This window comes from Acomys russatus, chromosome 12 (assembly GCF_903995435.1).
Source record: "Acomys russatus chromosome 12, mAcoRus1.1, whole genome shotgun sequence".
Lineage (NCBI taxonomy): Eukaryota > Metazoa > Chordata > Mammalia > Rodentia > Muridae > Acomys > Acomys russatus.
The window spans coordinates 59,362,275-59,380,573 of NC_067148.1; the positions used below are offsets into that span (position 1 = coordinate 59,362,275).

General features: G+C 40.1%; 1 protein-coding gene across 1 annotated transcript in view; it reads right to left on the reverse strand.

The window, feature by feature from the left end:
* Positions 1-18,299, reverse strand: part of Smchd1 (structural maintenance of chromosomes flexible hinge domain containing 1) — a 120,670-nt gene that overhangs the window by 4,941 nt on the left and 97,430 nt on the right. Inside the window, exons 38-47 of the mRNA XM_051153692.1 lie at positions 15,409-15,535; positions 14,343-14,462; positions 12,751-12,836; positions 11,489-11,611; positions 10,450-10,640; positions 9,049-9,158; positions 8,842-8,912; positions 4,101-4,272; positions 831-989; positions 121-235 (exon numbers count right to left, since the gene is read on the reverse strand). Coding sequence (XP_051009649.1) covers positions 121-235; positions 831-989; positions 4,101-4,272; positions 8,842-8,912; positions 9,049-9,158; positions 10,450-10,640; positions 11,489-11,611; positions 12,751-12,836; positions 14,343-14,462; positions 15,409-15,535 — 1,274 coding nt within the window. The remainder of the gene's footprint in view (positions 1-120; positions 236-830; positions 990-4,100; positions 4,273-8,841; positions 8,913-9,048; positions 9,159-10,449; positions 10,641-11,488; positions 11,612-12,750; positions 12,837-14,342; positions 14,463-15,408; positions 15,536-18,299) is intronic.

Sequence of the window (18,299 nt, forward strand, 5' to 3'; positions counted from 1 at the left end):
TTTTTAAAATAGTAACTCTGCCTCAGTAAATTAGGAAACGAACCCATACTGATTTTAAAGCACAAGGACACAGGATCTTTGATAAAGTAGCCACTGATAATCGAGTTACAATGTGCTCACCTATTTTGTCTAGTGGATTCTCTTCTCACTCTTTTAGTAGGAATTGGACACTCTGTCAACTCTATCTTTGGTGAGTGACAAAATGAGTCATTACACTTCCGTGTAGGAGTCATTCCTGTGAAGAAAATATAAAAAAACTGGAGTAGAACAAGAAGGAAAAGCAAATATAAACATATGTTATCTTTTGAAAAAGAACTTAAAGTAAGATTCAGAATCTCTGTTACTTCTTGTGCTGGTTAGTTTTTGTCAAAAGACATCAACTAGAGCCATCTGGGATGAGAAAACCACAACTGCGGAGCTGCCTCCATCAGACTGCAGGCCCTGTCTGTGGGGCACTCTAAGGTGGGAGTGTCGCCCCTGGGACCCGTGTTGTCTCAGAAGGTTAAACTAGGCATGTTGAGCAAGACGGCAAATGTCTCTCCGTGGCCTCTGCATCAGTTCTTGTGCTGGCTTCCCTGGACAACCAGCTGTGACCCGTGAGCTGAAAACAAACCCTTTCCTCCGCAGTCTGACTTCCGTCAGGGTGTTTATCACAGCAATAGAAACATAACTAAGACACTATTCTGGGTAAGAAAATAGTTTTAAGAATTTATCAGACAACCTGGTGCTTAAAAAAAAAAAATCAGTTCCAGTTCTGAATCATTGGTAGTCTTTCTTTATCGCTGGACTCATCATTAACACTTATTGTCAAACGAAAGGTAAATATGTACCAAGTTTTTGCTCTATTAGCTTCAGGCTCTTTTCCTGCTCATCGAGCTCTTGCTGCTTCTTCTTCATGTCGGGCGTGTGAAGGTACTGCAGCTGGTTGTTCAGGTCCTGGTTCACAGCACTCATCCTGCACACAGCGGTGCGGTACTGTTGAATAAGATCTGCAAAAAACAGGCCTCTGAATAAAGAGCTATCATCACACCAAATCCACGTTTCAGAAAAAAGAATTAGCATTACTGGTAACTCGTGGGAACCCCTTTTAAAGTCATGAACCATTCCATGAAGACAGCTAGTCAAGACAACATATGATAATTAAAATTTAATTTTCTTTGATGATTTATTTCTGTGTGATGAATACATTTTTAATTACCACCCAACTGTTTTTTTTTCCCCTTCTTCCATTTTTTTGCAGTTAGGCATTTTTATATTCTGTCTGGTACAAAGTATTATCCCATACAGATAAAACCAAGGAGAAGAGGTGGGGCACTCTACATGCACTTGTGCACAAGAGGGAAGATGAGAAGAGCCAGATTTCATAATCTAACTATATCACCCTGGGCTACAAAGGTTGTTTTATGTGTGTACAGCACACTGAGAACACCCTGCCCCACACCTGTGGTACTTCCCTTCCTCACCTGTCTCCTCCCCTAAACCCTTCTGTTCTCCATAGACTCATTTCCACTCTCATGTTATTTATATGATCTTATGTATTTGTGCATATAAATCTAGGACTCACAAGAGAGAAAACAATGTTTTCTATGACAGACTTAAATTCACTTGTCTCAAACGGACATGATTTCATTCTTCTTCACTGTGAATGTGAGCCACATTTTACCCATTTCTTATGTAGTGACAGGTAGGATGGTTAAACTTGGCTATATGTGCTGCAATGGCAGGCAACCGTCTTTGTAATATGCTAATTAAGTATGTTCATAAATCGCTAAGAGCTGTATTGGGTCATGTCTAAATAGACTTATTTTTAGCCCCCTCGCACCCCAAGACACCTCCATATTGATTTCACTAGTGACTGAACCACAACAGGATTAGTGTTTTGCTGATGGTCTTATCAACAACAACAAAAAAGGTTTTCTTGATGCCCTTTTCTGACTGGAGTGAGATGTACTCTTAATGTAATTTTTATTTACATTTCAGAAGTTTTTGTATGAAATCATTAACATATCAAGCAGATGTATGAAACCTCTCTTACAATTTTTTCACACTACTGCTTTTAAAACTGTTAAGGCTAAAGTATTATTTCAAAACTGGAAGGTATCCAAGCTTAACAGCTGGATAAATAATGGTCTATTTACAAAATGAAATAATATTCTGCAATGAAAATAAACTACAGCTACCAGCATATACAGCACAGAATGAATGGGGACACATGTTGTGTATTTTAAGATTCTGCTTACACATAAAGTACAAAAATGGACAAAACTAACATATGCGACGGTGAGTGAAGAAAGTTACATCAGACAGAGACGTGAGGAAGGAGCAGCTCTCTGTAGAGCTGGAGACGCTCTGCGCATCCTACGCTGTGTGTAGGGTACAGATAGGCGCAGTCATGTGCTCTCCTGCTGAGCTACATCCGCAAGCCTTGCGTTGAATCTTACTATAATACAGCGTTGTTCTGATAAAAGCAGCTCCACATTTGTGAAGTCTGTACCTATCTATACATGGATCATACATTACTACAAAACAAAAATGCAGCCTGGGGTAGTGCCTCATTCCATAATCCTAGCACTTGGAGATTAAGGCAGAAAAATTACTATGAATTCAGGCATGCCTGGGCTACATGGTGAGTGTCAAGCCAGCTAAGGCAACAGAATAAAAATGGCCGCAACCAAACCAAACCAAGGCAAAAGAGCAAAATGTGACACACATACCATACCCAATGGAGTGTCAATCAGCGTTACCAGGAAAGGAGACTGTGCCATGTACATCTACCTCAGGGGATGAGCCCTGACCTCACGCTAAGTGAGCAGACACAAAAGGACAACACAGGCAGGCCTTCCCTCCTACAGGGTATCCAGGAGAGCCAATGTTGTGGACAACTCCAGGGACAAGGATCACTGCGAGGGGAAAAGGGAGGGGAAGGTTCTAAGTTTCAGTTCTACAAAATGCATTTTGGGAGATGGACTGTAAAGCTATGTGAAAGTATTTAACATTACCGAATTGTGCAGTGAGAACAGTTAAGATGGCAAATTTTATTGTATGTATAAACAAGCTAAAAGTAAGAAGCTACTTTTGTGTGTGCAGTAAAGCTAGACAGTCGGGCACGTGGCAAACTCATGAAATAAAATCAGGAGTCTGTAAGGCCATGAGTGCGGGGACCTCCTGCTGGGCACACGTGCACTTCAGGGCAGATACAATTACATGGCTGACTTGAAGGAGGCAGCTGGGATACAAGAGAACAGAAGTGGCAAAAGGATCCATGTCATACACTTCAAGAAAAAAAATATTTTTTAAAAAAAATAGACTTTTGCTATTTGACCCAAACTAGTGTCAAATTTCTAGGCTCAAGTGAGCTTTCCTGTCTCAGCCTCCCACGTGGTCAGTGTAGGCACATGCTATCATGCCAGCTCGAAAACCATGTAAGCTGAGACAAAAACAAATAATTATCTAATAAACTACTAATTTAACAAGGCAAAATAGTCTTTAATACATAATAAAAACAGGGCAGGATTACTAGTCTGCCTAGACTACTCTCTTGCAATATATTCTACAATGGGAGAATGGAGCTTGTTTGAACTACCCGACACAGGAAAGATCTTTATAAAAACAGGAGCGTTTTACATTGTACACACTGGTTACTGGCTAATAACTGTGTCACATTAGATACCTGAGAGAATGTTAAAATCAAATCAGAAACTGCGTTTAGATGCTCACCCAGCTGGGAAGGGAGCTCAGGGGTAGAATGTTTGCTTAACATATGCAAGACCCCAAACAAAACAAAACAAAAAGATAAGTAATAAGGAATCTACGCAAGATACTTTTGTGATCTGAAAGAGCGCTGGGGTTGTGATCCAGTTGGCAGTGCTTGCCTAGCATAAACAGCCCTCAGTTCAGTCCCCAACACCACAGACAGTGGGTGTGGGGTGATAAATGCTTGCAGCCCCAGCACTGAGAAATGGAGGCAGGAGGGTCAATAAATTTAAGGCCACACCCAATTACATGGTGAATACCTGCCAGCCTCAGATTCATAAGACCCTGTTTTAAAACAATGACAAATAAACAAGCTAAGCCAAAAACTCACCCCATATTTCACTTACCTATTTGCTTCCCCAAGACTATACACTGTCTTGGTTCTGGAGCTCCAAAGACCATTCCTCGGAGTTTGTCCATTGGAGGAGCTTTATTCTGAAGGCCCCCAAACTTCCCATTACTTCTAATTCTATCTCCATCTCTAGTCAGTAGTGTGGGGCAGTGTGCGATTTTAACAACCTATTGCGGGCACACAGGTGCTAATTAGTAAGAAACCAACTCCAACTGCTCTAAAGAGAAACCACTCAAATATCAGTTTATAAACGACATGATCCAGCATGGTCAATCACACCTTTAGTCCAGCACTAGGCAGGCGGAGGCAGGCAGATCTCTGAATTTGAGGCCAGCCTGGTCTGTGAGTTACAAGACAGCCAAGGCTCTGTAGAAAGACACTGCCACAAACAAAGAAACCCAACAAAAACACAAAATAAAAAAACCCAAGCCAGCAAGGCAGTAAAGAAATAGCATGATTGTGATAGTGTTTCCACAAAATTAATAAGCTAATAACGTGCAAACTGAACTAGGGTGAGAACCCCGTAACAAGGAGAGAACCAGATTAGTTTTCAAATGCTGGCTTAAACTACAGTGGTGAGAAAGGAGTCAAGACTTAAATTCTCCCAGTTAACCAAAATAATATCTTACTGGATTTAGCATTTCATGATCTTTATGAGTGTATTCAATAATTCCACTTATGTATGCATTCAAACATAGTCTTAGTAAAATACAGCATGCTAACATGTCTCAGAAAGTTACATAAATTGTGGCCCATCCACACCAAAAAATAGAATATATGCATTAAAAAGTGATTGAATGCTGAGGATATGACACACGGGCAAGAATGTTTTGGCATACAGCTATGAGGATTTGAGTTTGGATTGTTAGCATCTACTTAAAACAGCTCATGTGGTTGCACTCACAATCCCAACTGCTGGGGGTGGGAGGCTGTGGAAACAGGAGGGATCAATGGGGCTGATCAGCCAGCCTCCCTCACCACCCCAACAAACCAAACCAAAGCCATGAGCTCCAGGTCCAGTGAAACCCTGTCTCAAGTAGAAGTTGGACAGTAATTGCAGTATTACATCTGATACCATCTTCTGGCCTGTGAACAAACACGCACACGCACACACACACAAACACACCCTAAGTGCGACTGAAGAGCATTATAATTTAACACATTAACAAATACCTAGTCCAATCTAACATTAAAGCTTAAATAGTATCTGAAATATATGAAGTATTTACATACATTATATACAATTTATAAAAGTAAAATTACATCTTTAAACAAAAAGAAATTCCAGAGGTACTTCATAAGTGTACTTCCAGAAAACTAGCACTTTTATTTCTTTTTGGTGTTAAGCCTGGCATTAAAAAAATACTTAAAATGCCACAAAGTGACTAAAGTAATCATTTTGTTTTCTTTTGGTGTGTGCGCGCAGTTTCACCATGGAACCTAACTGGTCTTGAGCTCACACTCCTCTCTGGGTCAGCTGAGAGCTGGGACTACAGGCCTGTGCTACTATGCCTGGCTTCATTGAAAAAACAATTACAGTAGATATAGTGAGTCAAACACGTGCGAAATGAAAATTACTTGGTTTGGTAAAAGAAATGATTACAACTTATTCTGGGTTTTGATTTGGATTTATACACTTTCTAAAGGTAAACATTAAAGAAAGTGGAGGGCGGTGGTTGTAGAGATGGCTCAGTTTTCTTAAGAGGATGTTGAGCTAGGTGGTGGTGGTGGTGATGGTGGCATGTACCTCTAATTAACCCAGCACTTGGGAGGCAGAGGCAGGCAGATTAATGAGTTCCAGGACAGCCTAGTCTACTGAGAGTTCCAGGATAGCCAGGGCTACACAGAGAAACTCCTGAAAAACAAAAAACAAAACAGAAACCCTAGCTAAGACAAAAAGCATACAAACCCAAAACGAGTTTGTTATGCAACAACTGAAGACACATACAAAGGTTAACTCCCCTCCTCTGAAGATACTAAATGCTAGTGAGCCTAGCTGCCTTCAATGGTGCTAATAAATAAACTGAACCCCCAAAGTCTTTATGCTAAAACCCATTATGCTCTTGACCCTATGACGTCTAGTGGTTCTCAATCTGTGGACTGTGACTCCTTGGGAGGGTCATATATCAGATAATTAGATATTTACATTATGATTTATAACAGCAGCAAAATTACAGCCATGAAGTAACAACAAAATAATTTTATGGTTGAGGGGTCATCACAATAAGGAAATTTTATTTTATTTTTGGTTTTTTGAGACAAGGTTTCTCTGTATAGCCTTGGCTGTCCTGGACTCACAGAGATCCGCCTGCCTCTGCCTCCTGAGTGCTGGGATTAAAGATGTGCGCCACCATGCCCGGCTACAAAGAGGAATTTTATTAAAGGGTTGCAGCAACAGGGAGGCTGGGAACCACTGCTATTACCTGATGGTGTAGTCTTTAAATAAACAATAATTGTCTTTAAGATAGGCTTCACAGTCTATCGGAGGCTGGCCTAGAACTCACCATGCTGCCCTTATACTCATAGCAATCCTTCTGCCTCATTTTTTTTTTTTTTAAGTGCTGGAATTAAAAATGTGAAACTAAAACCAGCCTGGAGATAGCAATTTTATAGAAAGACTCACGTTGAGGTTATTCATATGGTCTTTACTCCGGAATCATTGTTATCCTCGTGAAGGGGAAACTTAGACATGGCCACACATACACAAGAGCTCAGCCAACACAGGGGAAGACAAGAGGCCCTGAAACAGAGCCCTTCCTCACTCATGGGTCTCAGCAGAAACCAACTCTGCTCATCAACCTGAATTTGGACTTTCAAGCGAACAGATTCAAGACAAAAATTTTCTATTACTCAAGCCACCCAGTCCATTATACTTTTGCTAAGGCAGCGCGAGAAAACTAATACAAAAGGAATATATACAAGTTATTCCTTAACAAATATGAAACTATCCCTTTTCAGTTTAGACAACTCTATAGATGCCACACTCATATAATTGTAACTTGTCTCAAATTTATGTTATTTATCAGTTAGTTTTGACAAGGCCAGTCATTTGTTTATATATCATCAAATGGAATGATATTTTTTTCTTTCTTTTGAGACAGAGTCTTGTTAAGTAACCCAGGCTGGCCTCAAGTTCCAGATCACTTCCTACCTCACAAGTATGTACTCTAAGCCTGCCTACTGGAATTTTATACACACACACAACACACACACACACAGCACATGTGTACATACACATGTGTGGCTTTACTATATTAAAATTTAAACTCTACAAGTACAGCTACAAATTTTAAAAGAAATGAAGGGCATACGATAGTTCTATTTCTAATTTTCTGAGGACCCTTCAAACTAACTTCCATAATGGCTCTATCAATTTGCACCCCCAGCAACAGAAGATCAGGGTTTCTCTTTCTCTCCATCTTCCTGCTTCTCCACATTTGTTCGGAGACTTCATGCTGACAGCTGTGGGGCCAGGAAAGCTATGAGCCCAGGAGAGCTAGTCCAGAGGAAGAGTGAAGTTGAGACATGTCCAACCCCTGGAAATCTCATCCTGAGACCAGCAGGAGTTGGCCGCTTCCTCCCTGCTCTGAGCCTGCATGTCCTGGTGCACAAACCTTATAAGCCCACCTCTGCTGCCCCTGAGGTGGTCACGTAACATGGCAGCCAAGTTTGAGGTTAAACTTCCTCTTTCCCTATAAGGGCATGCCCAGCAAGCACCTGGAACCACTCTTCATACAGATGGAAGCGTTCCCGCACTTCCACCCCAGCCAATAATGCACACTCAGCCCCAAGCCCCCTACCCATCCCCCAAGGTTTATACGGCCCTTGTTCCCCTAATAAAGAGAGCTGTTTCACGGAACACTGTCTCTGGAGGAGGTTGTCTATCCTATACTCATGCCTAACTAACGCACCAGCCTTGGCTGGGTGCGCAGCAGTGCCTGGATACCCTGAGGGGAAGTACAGACCCGGGGTGGCGGACAGCCATTCTGACTGGGGCTATGCTGTATCCCATTATGGTTTTAATTTGCATTATTCTGGTGACTAGAGATGTTGAATGCTGTTTTAAAAAGTTACTGGTCATATGTCTATTCAGTCCATTAGTGCATCTGCTGACTGGCAGCTTCATCCTTTGGTATTTTATTGCTGCAGTTCCTGGTAAATTCTGGATAGTATCCTCTTGACTGAAAGCCTAGCTATTTACTCCTGGTTTCTGCCCAGAGAATTCCACAGAATGTTATTTATATCTACACCCTATATTTACTGTAGCTATAGTCACTATAGCAAGAAAATAGGGCTAAGCTAGTTGTCTATCAAAAGATGAATGGATAAAAAAAAATCTGTACACTAGCACACACATGCACGCACACACACACATACACACACACACGAGATGGCATACTATTTAGCTCTAAAAAAAACGAAATCACAAAATTTGTAGAAAAAAAAAGGGTAGGCTTAGAAAGAATACAAAATATTAAGGTCACTCAGTCACAGGGAAAAAAAACCCCTACAAGTTCTCATACATGGACTCCTAGCCTATGATGCACATATGTAGATGGTGACATGCATAAAAATGCAATGCCTAGTTAAAGTGTAAGATCCAAACTAAGCTACACTGAGATGAAGATGTTGGGTCTGGACAAATACTTGCTTAGCTGGTTATGTTAATCTGGCCGTGTGGTGTTTTATTTCCCAGTTCTTTACAATGAAGTGATTAAAAAAAACAAAGTACATACCTCTTTTCTATAATGATTGGCTGCATCTAGATTATCCAAAATAATAGTATCTCCTAACAGCATACCAAAAACTAAAAACATAAAAATGTACAGAATTAAATATTACTAAAAGCAGCATTTATAAGAACATAATTTTTCAGTTAATGTATAGATTTATTTCACAAATATATCAGTTGAACAAAATGAAGTAACCACAACCCTGTTTACCTGTTTCACAATGTTCAACATTATCTGGGAATGTTAACAAATCTCGGGCAAAAACTGGATCTCCAAAGGGCTTAAAATGTAATTTACCATTTCGGAAATGAGGTAGAGGTCTAAATATAAAAACAAACAAAGCAATAAAAGGTACTAAACAGAGTATACATAATTCAAGAAAATACAGTCAGAGAAGCATAAATATGTGCACATTATGTGAGCACATGTGACCCAGCCACTACTCCTAATGATAACATGCTCTACCTTAGAAATGACCATTAGCCATAAGGTATCTGCTTTTGTGACTCTTGAGGATCCAGTAAGCAGTGTGTGCTACAGTGGAGTCTCCCCTCCTAATACTTGTGCTGAAATCTGTGTGCACACGTTTAGTCTTAGTACTTGAGACTAGGTGATCATATTTACCTCTAATCACTTCCCCTAACTCCTCCAGATCCAGCTCCCTTGTCCACTTCCATTTTTTTTTTTTTTAAATGAGTACAGCGGTCCTCTAAAGTCAGGTGGTTTCCTCAATTATTATTATTATTATTTTGAGCAGGATCTCTTATTGAACCTGGAACTCAATGATTTGGCTAGACTAGTAGGCCAGTGAATAAGGGATCCTCCTGTCTCTGCCTCCCTAGAAATGACATTACTGATGCCTGACACGTCTGGTTTTCATATGGGTGTTGAGGGTCTGAACTCAGTTCTTTATGACAGCACTTTATTGATGGAGCTATCTCACTAGCATCTGCCCCCACTATGCCCCCAAACTCCACTGGGTCTTTAGCAATTACAAAGAGAGAGAGAGAGAGAGAAGGCCTTCCTAAATGGAAATATTTTCTTGCAGTAACTATCACCCTTGGGCTGGAGACATAACTCAGTTGGTACAGTGCATGCAGTATGAAGATCTGGGTGTGGGAGGGACTTGTAACTACAGCATGTGGGGATGTGCTAATAACTGGGTCTCTGGAGCTCATTGGTTAGCCAGCTTAGCAAAATCTGTGAGCACCAAAGCCAGTGAGACCTCTGGCCTACACATACATGCACACATGTGCATGTACACACATCTAAGCACAAGCAGGCACACGCACACGCGCGCGCGCACACATGCATGCACAGTTACCCTTATCTACAGGCATTTTGATATGTTGGATTTCCTATGCTCTCTAAAATGAGCACTAATAAACAGCACAGTGGTAGGTAATGGCTTGTAATGGGTATGAGTTAGGATGCTGAAGGAAAAGTAAGAACTCAAATATAAGTTATGTCAATAGAAATCACATGATTTAAATTCAAGGGCTGCCTGAGAAGGCAGCATAACTTGTATTCAGCTTATATCAGGCCATGAGTTTGATCCCAAGCACTGCAAAACAAACAAGACAATAAATACTACTTCTGTTTTTTTCTAACCTTTTCCAATCTGGAAGATTTTTTCTATAAATAGAATCAAGGGGCAACACTTGCTGACGACCTTGAGTTTCGTCATAGATGCATCGTGCAGCATCCGTGGTTAGGGTGACCACACAGTCCATGTCACTCGCCAGATGCCAAGAAATAACCATTGCAGCTCGATCATCTTCAATTTGTGCCAGATGTGCAATCTGAAGCCATTTTATTAAAAACACACAGAAATTTAAAAAATAAAAATTTAAAAGTCTTACTAGATTAGGGAGCAACAACAACAACAGAACCCCTGAAAAGAAACACCAGCCAGGTGTTTTGGCATAAAAACGTAATCCCAGCAACTGGCAGGCTGAGACAGGAGGATTGTCAAATTTAGGCCTAGTCCAAGCTACACTGCTCAAAGCTCCTCTAGTTTTAGAAATTTACACTAGCTGCAATCCATTTAACTGCCTACTCTATTAAATTTATAGAAGAATTTTCTACAGATTAACCTCCAGTAAATCTGTAAAATAAGCAAATAACAATGGAAAACTTGCCAGCTAATTAAACGTGCATGTATTTCATGCTTCAATGTCTGTAATAGGGAGGGTCTTGGGAATCATGAAGTACACTTAAAAATATGCAATAAAACGAGAGTTTCAAGATTAAGCATATATTTAAAATACCCTTCTAAATAAGATACAATTCTTTCAGAAAAGAAATCTAAATGTTACAAATAAGAACCACCGTTTCATTGGGAACTAGAATAAATCATTTTCTTACAAATTCTTGCCTGTGACTCAGACCTGTTACCTTTAGAATATTAGAGCCACTTCTAAGATCTCTGCATTGTGCTGGTTTAATCAGGCCTACTACTTACTCTTATCTGATCTGGTAGCACAAACCTGCCTGGAAATAAGGCTCTTATTTCACTATACAGAGATAATTTCTGCCCCAGTTTTCTAACTCACCAGGCACTGGGGAGTGCAGGAGAAAGGACACACAGACGCCAGACAAGACAAGGTAACAAGAATGTACTGCTTCTTAAGAAGCTTAAACCACAGACCTTTCCCAAAATATCTTCATTGCGTTTACTGTAGTTTGGAAGAGTACATGATCTTCTGGGCTTTTTTTTAAGTTCATACTGTTCTGTTATCTTTTTTTCCAAAAGTGCTTCAATGTGAGGTATCTGTAATTAATAAAGAAAATTCATCTACAAGGTCAATTGTTGTTGTTTTAACAGGCAGCCAAGGATAGGTAAAAAGCAGTAGTCTGGAGTACTTGAGACAGTTACTGAAATAGTACTACTTGATAGAAAACGCTCAACATACGTCTACCGAATATTTACCACGTGATCCTGGGCCACAAAGCCCAGACCATCGCATGGTAGGCTAGTACTTTCATCACTGAGCTAACTCCCAAAGGATGAAAGCCCTTTTTGAGGAGGAAAGGGGCAGTCTTGAAATTTTATTAGGCTCTTACACACCCTAAACTCATCCTCTACCACTGAGCTATTCCTTCAATGATTTTTTTAAAGTCTTTGTTATAAAATGTACTGCCTAGCCAGATCCAGCGGTGTTCACCTGTAATCCCAGCATTCACAAGGTTGAGGAAGAAAGAGTTTGAACCCAGTCTGAACCACATAACAAGACTCTGTCTATCAAAAAGCAAAAACAAAAACATGATAAAGCAAAAGACTTAAAAAAAAAAAAAAAAAAAGAACACATTATGTAGTCATCTCTCTGAAACTATATCACAAACAGAAAACTATTAGCTAGGAAATCCTCTATACTATTTTGTGTTACTTAAAAACACATTGTGGAGTTGAGGAGACGGCTGGTTTAGCAGTAAAGAAAACTTGTTATTTTTGCAGAGGATCAAGGTTCAATTTCAGCACTCATATGGTGGCTCATAAGCAACTCAAGGTCCCAGGTGCAGGTGATCCAACCTGCATTCAGGCAAAACATTCATATGCACAAAATAACTAAATTGACCAACCAAACAAACATAGTCTATGTTTATGCAGTGCCATGGCACACATGTAGACGCCAACGGACAGACGCTTCTCCCAAGCCTGAGACCTAAGTTAGATCCCCAAATCCACATGAAGACGGAAGGAGAGAACAAATTCCACAAAGCTGTCCTCTGACTTCCATGTGTATACCATGATACATGTATAGACTGCAAAAGGATGCACATGTGCATGTGTGTACACACGCACGCACACACACAAAACATCAAATGAACAACAGAAGTGTCTGCAGAATTCCTAATAAATCAAGTAGTTGAATTTAATAAAAAAAGTTATTGTATACTTGGAAGTTATACCTGTTGTGTTGCAGGAATATCAATATTGTATGCTTTTAATTCATTTCGTAGCTGGGCCTCTTTTAATTTTGCTTCTTCAACCTGACCTAAAATTAAGAAAATAAAAATGAAAAATTTCATTTATGTTTAATAGTCCTTAAACCATAGCTTATGAAAAAAAAATTCAACTACTTTTTTCTTTTAATGTTTGATGTTAAAAATGAAAACTATCAAGTGATAACTGCTAACTTAAGCTATATATCACAAGGCTCAATGATACATAAAAAGAGAAACAAAATTAATGTACTGGGATATACTATGGTATCATACTACTGCAAACTTTCATGGATACATGAGTTACACAACTGCAGGAGTAGAAGTTCATAAACAATCTATACAAATGACATGTCAACAGCTTACCTACAGCCTTACATGGACAGAGAAAAACATGACACAGGCAATACAGGGTTCTTAGTTAATTATTCAAAAAGTGAATTATATTATAAAATGTCTACATAACTATATTTTAAATTTAATTTTATTTTATGTGTATGGGTGTTTTGTCTGCATGTACATCTGTACTACTTGTGAGTCTGGTGCCCATGGAGGCCAGAAGAGGACCCTGGCTCCCCAGGAAATGGAGTTACAGATGAGTAGCCGCTGTGGGTGACAGGAATCAAATCTGGCTCATTTAGGAGAGCAGCCAGTGCTCCAAGTTCCTGTACATTTTAAACTATACAACTAATACAAAAGCATAAAACTAGGCTGGAGAGATGTCTCAGTGGTTGGGAGCACTAGCTGCTCTTACAGAGGACCTGGGTTCAATTCCCAGCACTTGAAGAGCCGGTCACAGCTGCCAGCTCGATGGGACCTGACATCTTCTGGTCACTCTGGGCACCAAGCACAGGCACACATGCAGGAGAAAGACCTATACACATAAAAACATATGACCCTTTTGCTGGTGGTGGTGGCACACGCCTGTAATCCCAGCACTGTAGACACAGAGCAGGTGGATCTGAGCACAAGGCCAGCCTAGTCTAGACAGTGAGTTCCAGTATAGCCAGGCCTACACAGAGAAATCCTAACTTGAGAAGGGGGAAAAAAAGGTAAAAAACTAAAACAAATTAAAACCTATAGTAAAAATATTTGGCAAATAAAAAATAGGTAACAGAGTACAATTCAACAAATGTCTTATTTGAATTGTCTATAAATATCACTTTAAAAGATAGCATTTTCAAAAAAAAAAAGATAGCATTTTCTGGACTAACTAAAGAGTATGTTAAATATTTCATTTTTTAGTACTTATAGACTCGTATGCTACTGTGGTATGTAAAATACAAAGAGCTCATGACTAAAACTAAAAATTAAGTTATGAGTTATCCCCAGTGACATCTTTTGCCGGAAGCTGCAGCTAGACAAGTTATCTATCAATGTTGTCAAAGCCTTAAATTGTCCACATTTCTAGAGGAAAACGTCCCATCTCTATAGTCTGTAACCCTGCTGCTAGCTTAAAGTAAGGGACACTTCATGTTAAGAATTACCAAGTGACCAGTAATGACCTGTTCTTACCGTCTTTCTGTACTATCATTGCCCTTGTATACAAGGTGACTTACATTTCATTTCATCAACAAGCTGCTTGTTGGCATCAAACATGCTTCTGTACATGACGATGGACTTAGACAACTGGTCCTTTTCCTTTGTCAGTGCTGCCATTTGTTGCTGTTTTTTAACATCTAAGAAAAACGTTCAGATAATTTAAACAACTTACAAACTGACATCTCCACTGATGCACACACAGAGTGAGGCTACCTACGTGTCACTGCCTACAGACTATGGTGTACACGCAGAGTGAGGCTACCTACAGAGTGAGGCTACCTACGTGTCACTGCCTACAGACTATGTATGGTGCACACGCAGAGTGAGGCTACCTACGTGTCACTGCCTACAGACTATGGTGCACACGCAGAGTGAGGCTACCTACGTGTCACTGCCTACAGACTATGGTGCACACGCAGAGTGAGGCTACCTACGTGTCACTGCCTACAGACTATGGTGCACACGCAGAGTGAGGCTACCTATGTGTCACTGCCTACAGACTATGGTGCACACGCAGAGTGAGGCTACCTACGTGTCACTGCCTACAGACTATGGTGCACACGCAGAGTGAGGCTACCTATGTGTCACTGCCTACAGACTATGTATGGTGCACACAGAGAGTGAGGCTACCTACGTGTCACTGCCTACAGACTATGTATGGTGCACACGCAGAGTGAGGCTACCTATGTGTCACTGCCTACAGACTATGTATGGTGCACACGCAGAGTGAGGCTACCTACGTGTCACTGCCTACAGACTATGGTGCACACGCAGAGTGAGGCTACCTACGTGTCACTGCCTACAGACTATGGTGCACACGCAGAGTGAGGCTACCTATGTGTCACTGCCTACAGACTATGGTGCACACGCAGAGTGAGGCTACCTACGTGTCACTGCCTACAGACTATGGTGCACACGCAGAGTGAGGCTACCTAAGTGTCACTGCCTACAGACTATGGTGCACACGCAGAGTGAGGCTACCTACGTGTCACAGCCTACAGACTATGTATGGTGCACACGCAGAGTGAGGCTACCTACGTGTCACGGCCTATTCAGCATAAGACTACTCTCCTAAAGGCTTACCGTTGTAAAACATAAATGGCAGGCTGTATGGCTCTAATGTTCTTGATAAAGTTGACAGTTGAGGCTCAAAGATAATAAAATATTCAGTACTATCCCTTCCAGGACTATTTTCTGCCAGCACTAGAGCCTGTGTAAGTGAAAAAGGAATGAGAAAAACAAGACATAAAAAAGAGAATTCCAATGATGCCTGTGTCCTCACACGGCTACCAAAGAAGCAGTAAAAACTGAACATGAAAAACCCTGGCTGACTCTTCAGATTTACTCAGCCATCAACAACAGCACCCAAGACATAAAAGAATTTATCTTTGATATGGCAGAGCCACATTAACTAATTAGTACAACTTAGCAAAAACTATATTTAATGCAAACTTATAAGCGATCCTTATCAGTGGCCACTTCTTGACCTACAAAATTACTTTGATTCAAACCTTTGGGCTGCAGCAGCATAAAACAGCTGATGGAGTAAGGGCTATAAAAACACACAGAGAAGCACTCAAAGCACCAGGCTGAGCTTAAGTTACAGCTGTTGCCGTGGGAGTGCAGTCCCAGGTGACAGAACAAGAGGCCTCTGAACATGCATAGACTTGTTTTTTAAACTTTTACCTTTTTTTTTCAATTCACAAAAAGCTAATACACCTGATCTCAAGACTAAAACATACAGCTAACCCGTGACGCGCTTACTAACATTTTAATTCAAATGTATGTTCAGCTCTGTAGAAAAAGACCTTAAGTTCTTTGTTCACAAGAATACTGTACAACATAGCAACACCTCCCCAAAACCAAATAGGAAATCCTAAACTAATAGAAGATTATAAAAAAAAAACCATAAAATTATAAACACTTACAATGAGTAAGCTAATTCTCAGTCCCACTGAGATTTTGAAAGCCACCAGCAATGCACAGACAAGAATGTAAGTACATATAAAAATCGTTTCTATTTAAAAAGTAACATATACTTTAACTTGTTTGCTTAAGCTTGATTTGTTAATGACAAGTCATAAAATGTTACCAATTTAAGTTGTTTATGAATAATAATACAGATAAACCACACTACAGTACTAAGTCTTTGAGATGAACACTTAGCCTGAAATTTTAACAATCACTTAAGAAACAGGAAAAGAGTATGTCACTGATTATTTCCTTGCAAACTTCTTTTCTACGATAATGAGAAATATGGCTAATTTAAAAGCTTATTTTACTTGGTATCAAATTCCTCTTAAAGGGGGAAGAGGCTCTATCAGTTTACCTTCACCAGCACTGTACAACAATACAGTCCCCTGGCGACGCCGAGCACGCCACACTAATTACTATTGCTTTGACTAGCTGTTCCCTAAGTGTTGCCAAGTTCATGTCTTTTGATTTAATGGCCATTTATTCTTCCTAATTAAAAGAATTATTCATTTTCTTTATCTATTTTTATACTACTAGGTTGCCTTTTAAAATAGATTTTGCAGCTTCTCAGGTTTTAAAAATATGTTAACTATATACAGATTATATATATATAGGGTAATTCCCCCCTTTACTAACCATTAACGTTTTTCTGTTACGGAATTAGGTAATGAAGTACTGTGATATCTATGATGTGGTGTCAGAAATCATCAACACACTGTTACTTCTCTTAATTTTATTAACACAGTTACTTCTTTAATTCTATTACATGCTTAATTTGTAATGTAGTTAAATATACTCTATGAATATGGGATTGACAGATATAGGAATGAAAATGAGACTATTTTTAGAAGATTTCAGATCACATAGGGAAATAATATAGATTATAACATGGTACAATTAATGAACTTGATAAATTACAATGCCAGATTATGATTTAGAACAAAGCCTGTGTTTGTTGGTTTACATACAAACACTAGCGTATTCTAGTCAGTGTTTTGTATGCACTCTGGAAAACGCCGGCCTGGGGAGTACATGTAGTTCAGTAGCCAAGGATGGAAACTCAACGGTCAACACCCAGCACCTGGCCACCAAAATAAGCCTGAGACCAGAATATAAGTTAACACCCTTCCTCCCATTCACTTAGCACTGACATGCGGAGCCGAGCCAGACGAGGACGAGGCTCTTCTGTTTATTCAGGGGAACAGTAAGGACCTCTGGTGGTAAGAGGGACACGCATACACATAAAGTTTAGATTTTATGCAGCTTTTGGGAAGTAGATAAGTTTCTGTCTTAACTGCAGTCAGCAATTTCAAATACACAGGGAGGTGGAAGAAGGGTCAAGGAAGACGGGCATAATTGCACTTCCACCTCGGCACGTAACTTACTGACTTTACCATGGTGTAGGAGAGACACCTTATTTCCCACCATAACAAGAACAACTATGAAACCGTGGTGTACCCTGTAACCCCAGCACTCGGGAGGCAGAGGCAGGCGGATCGCTGACCAAGGCTAGCCTGATCTCAGAGCGAGTCCAAGACAACCAAGGCTACACAGAGGAACCCTGTCTCGAAAAACCAAAACCAAAAGCAACAAGAAGCATAAACAGATCACAACAGCAGCAACTGACACTTGTCCTCAGTGTGAAGAGATTGAAACAGGAGGGCGGTACACAGCAAACTGAGAAGAGCGGCCCTGCTTAGGCCCCACACAGGCTGTCTTAAAGGAATTCAAGGTGATACCAAGTTACAACCAAAGATCTTTATATACTACATACTTTTAAATGTTGGTAAACGGACTACAACCAAGAATGAGGAACAACAAAGAAAAGAAAACGTACTGTTGGTACATACTGAACTATTCAATAAAGATTCTCAGAAAATTAATGAACTGGAACAAGAATCACAATAAAAGATTTTTTTGCCTGTTTAAAGATTTAAGAAAAAAATTTAATTATTTCTAATTATGTGCAGGTAGGTGTGTGTGCCTGCATGTGCTGCCCA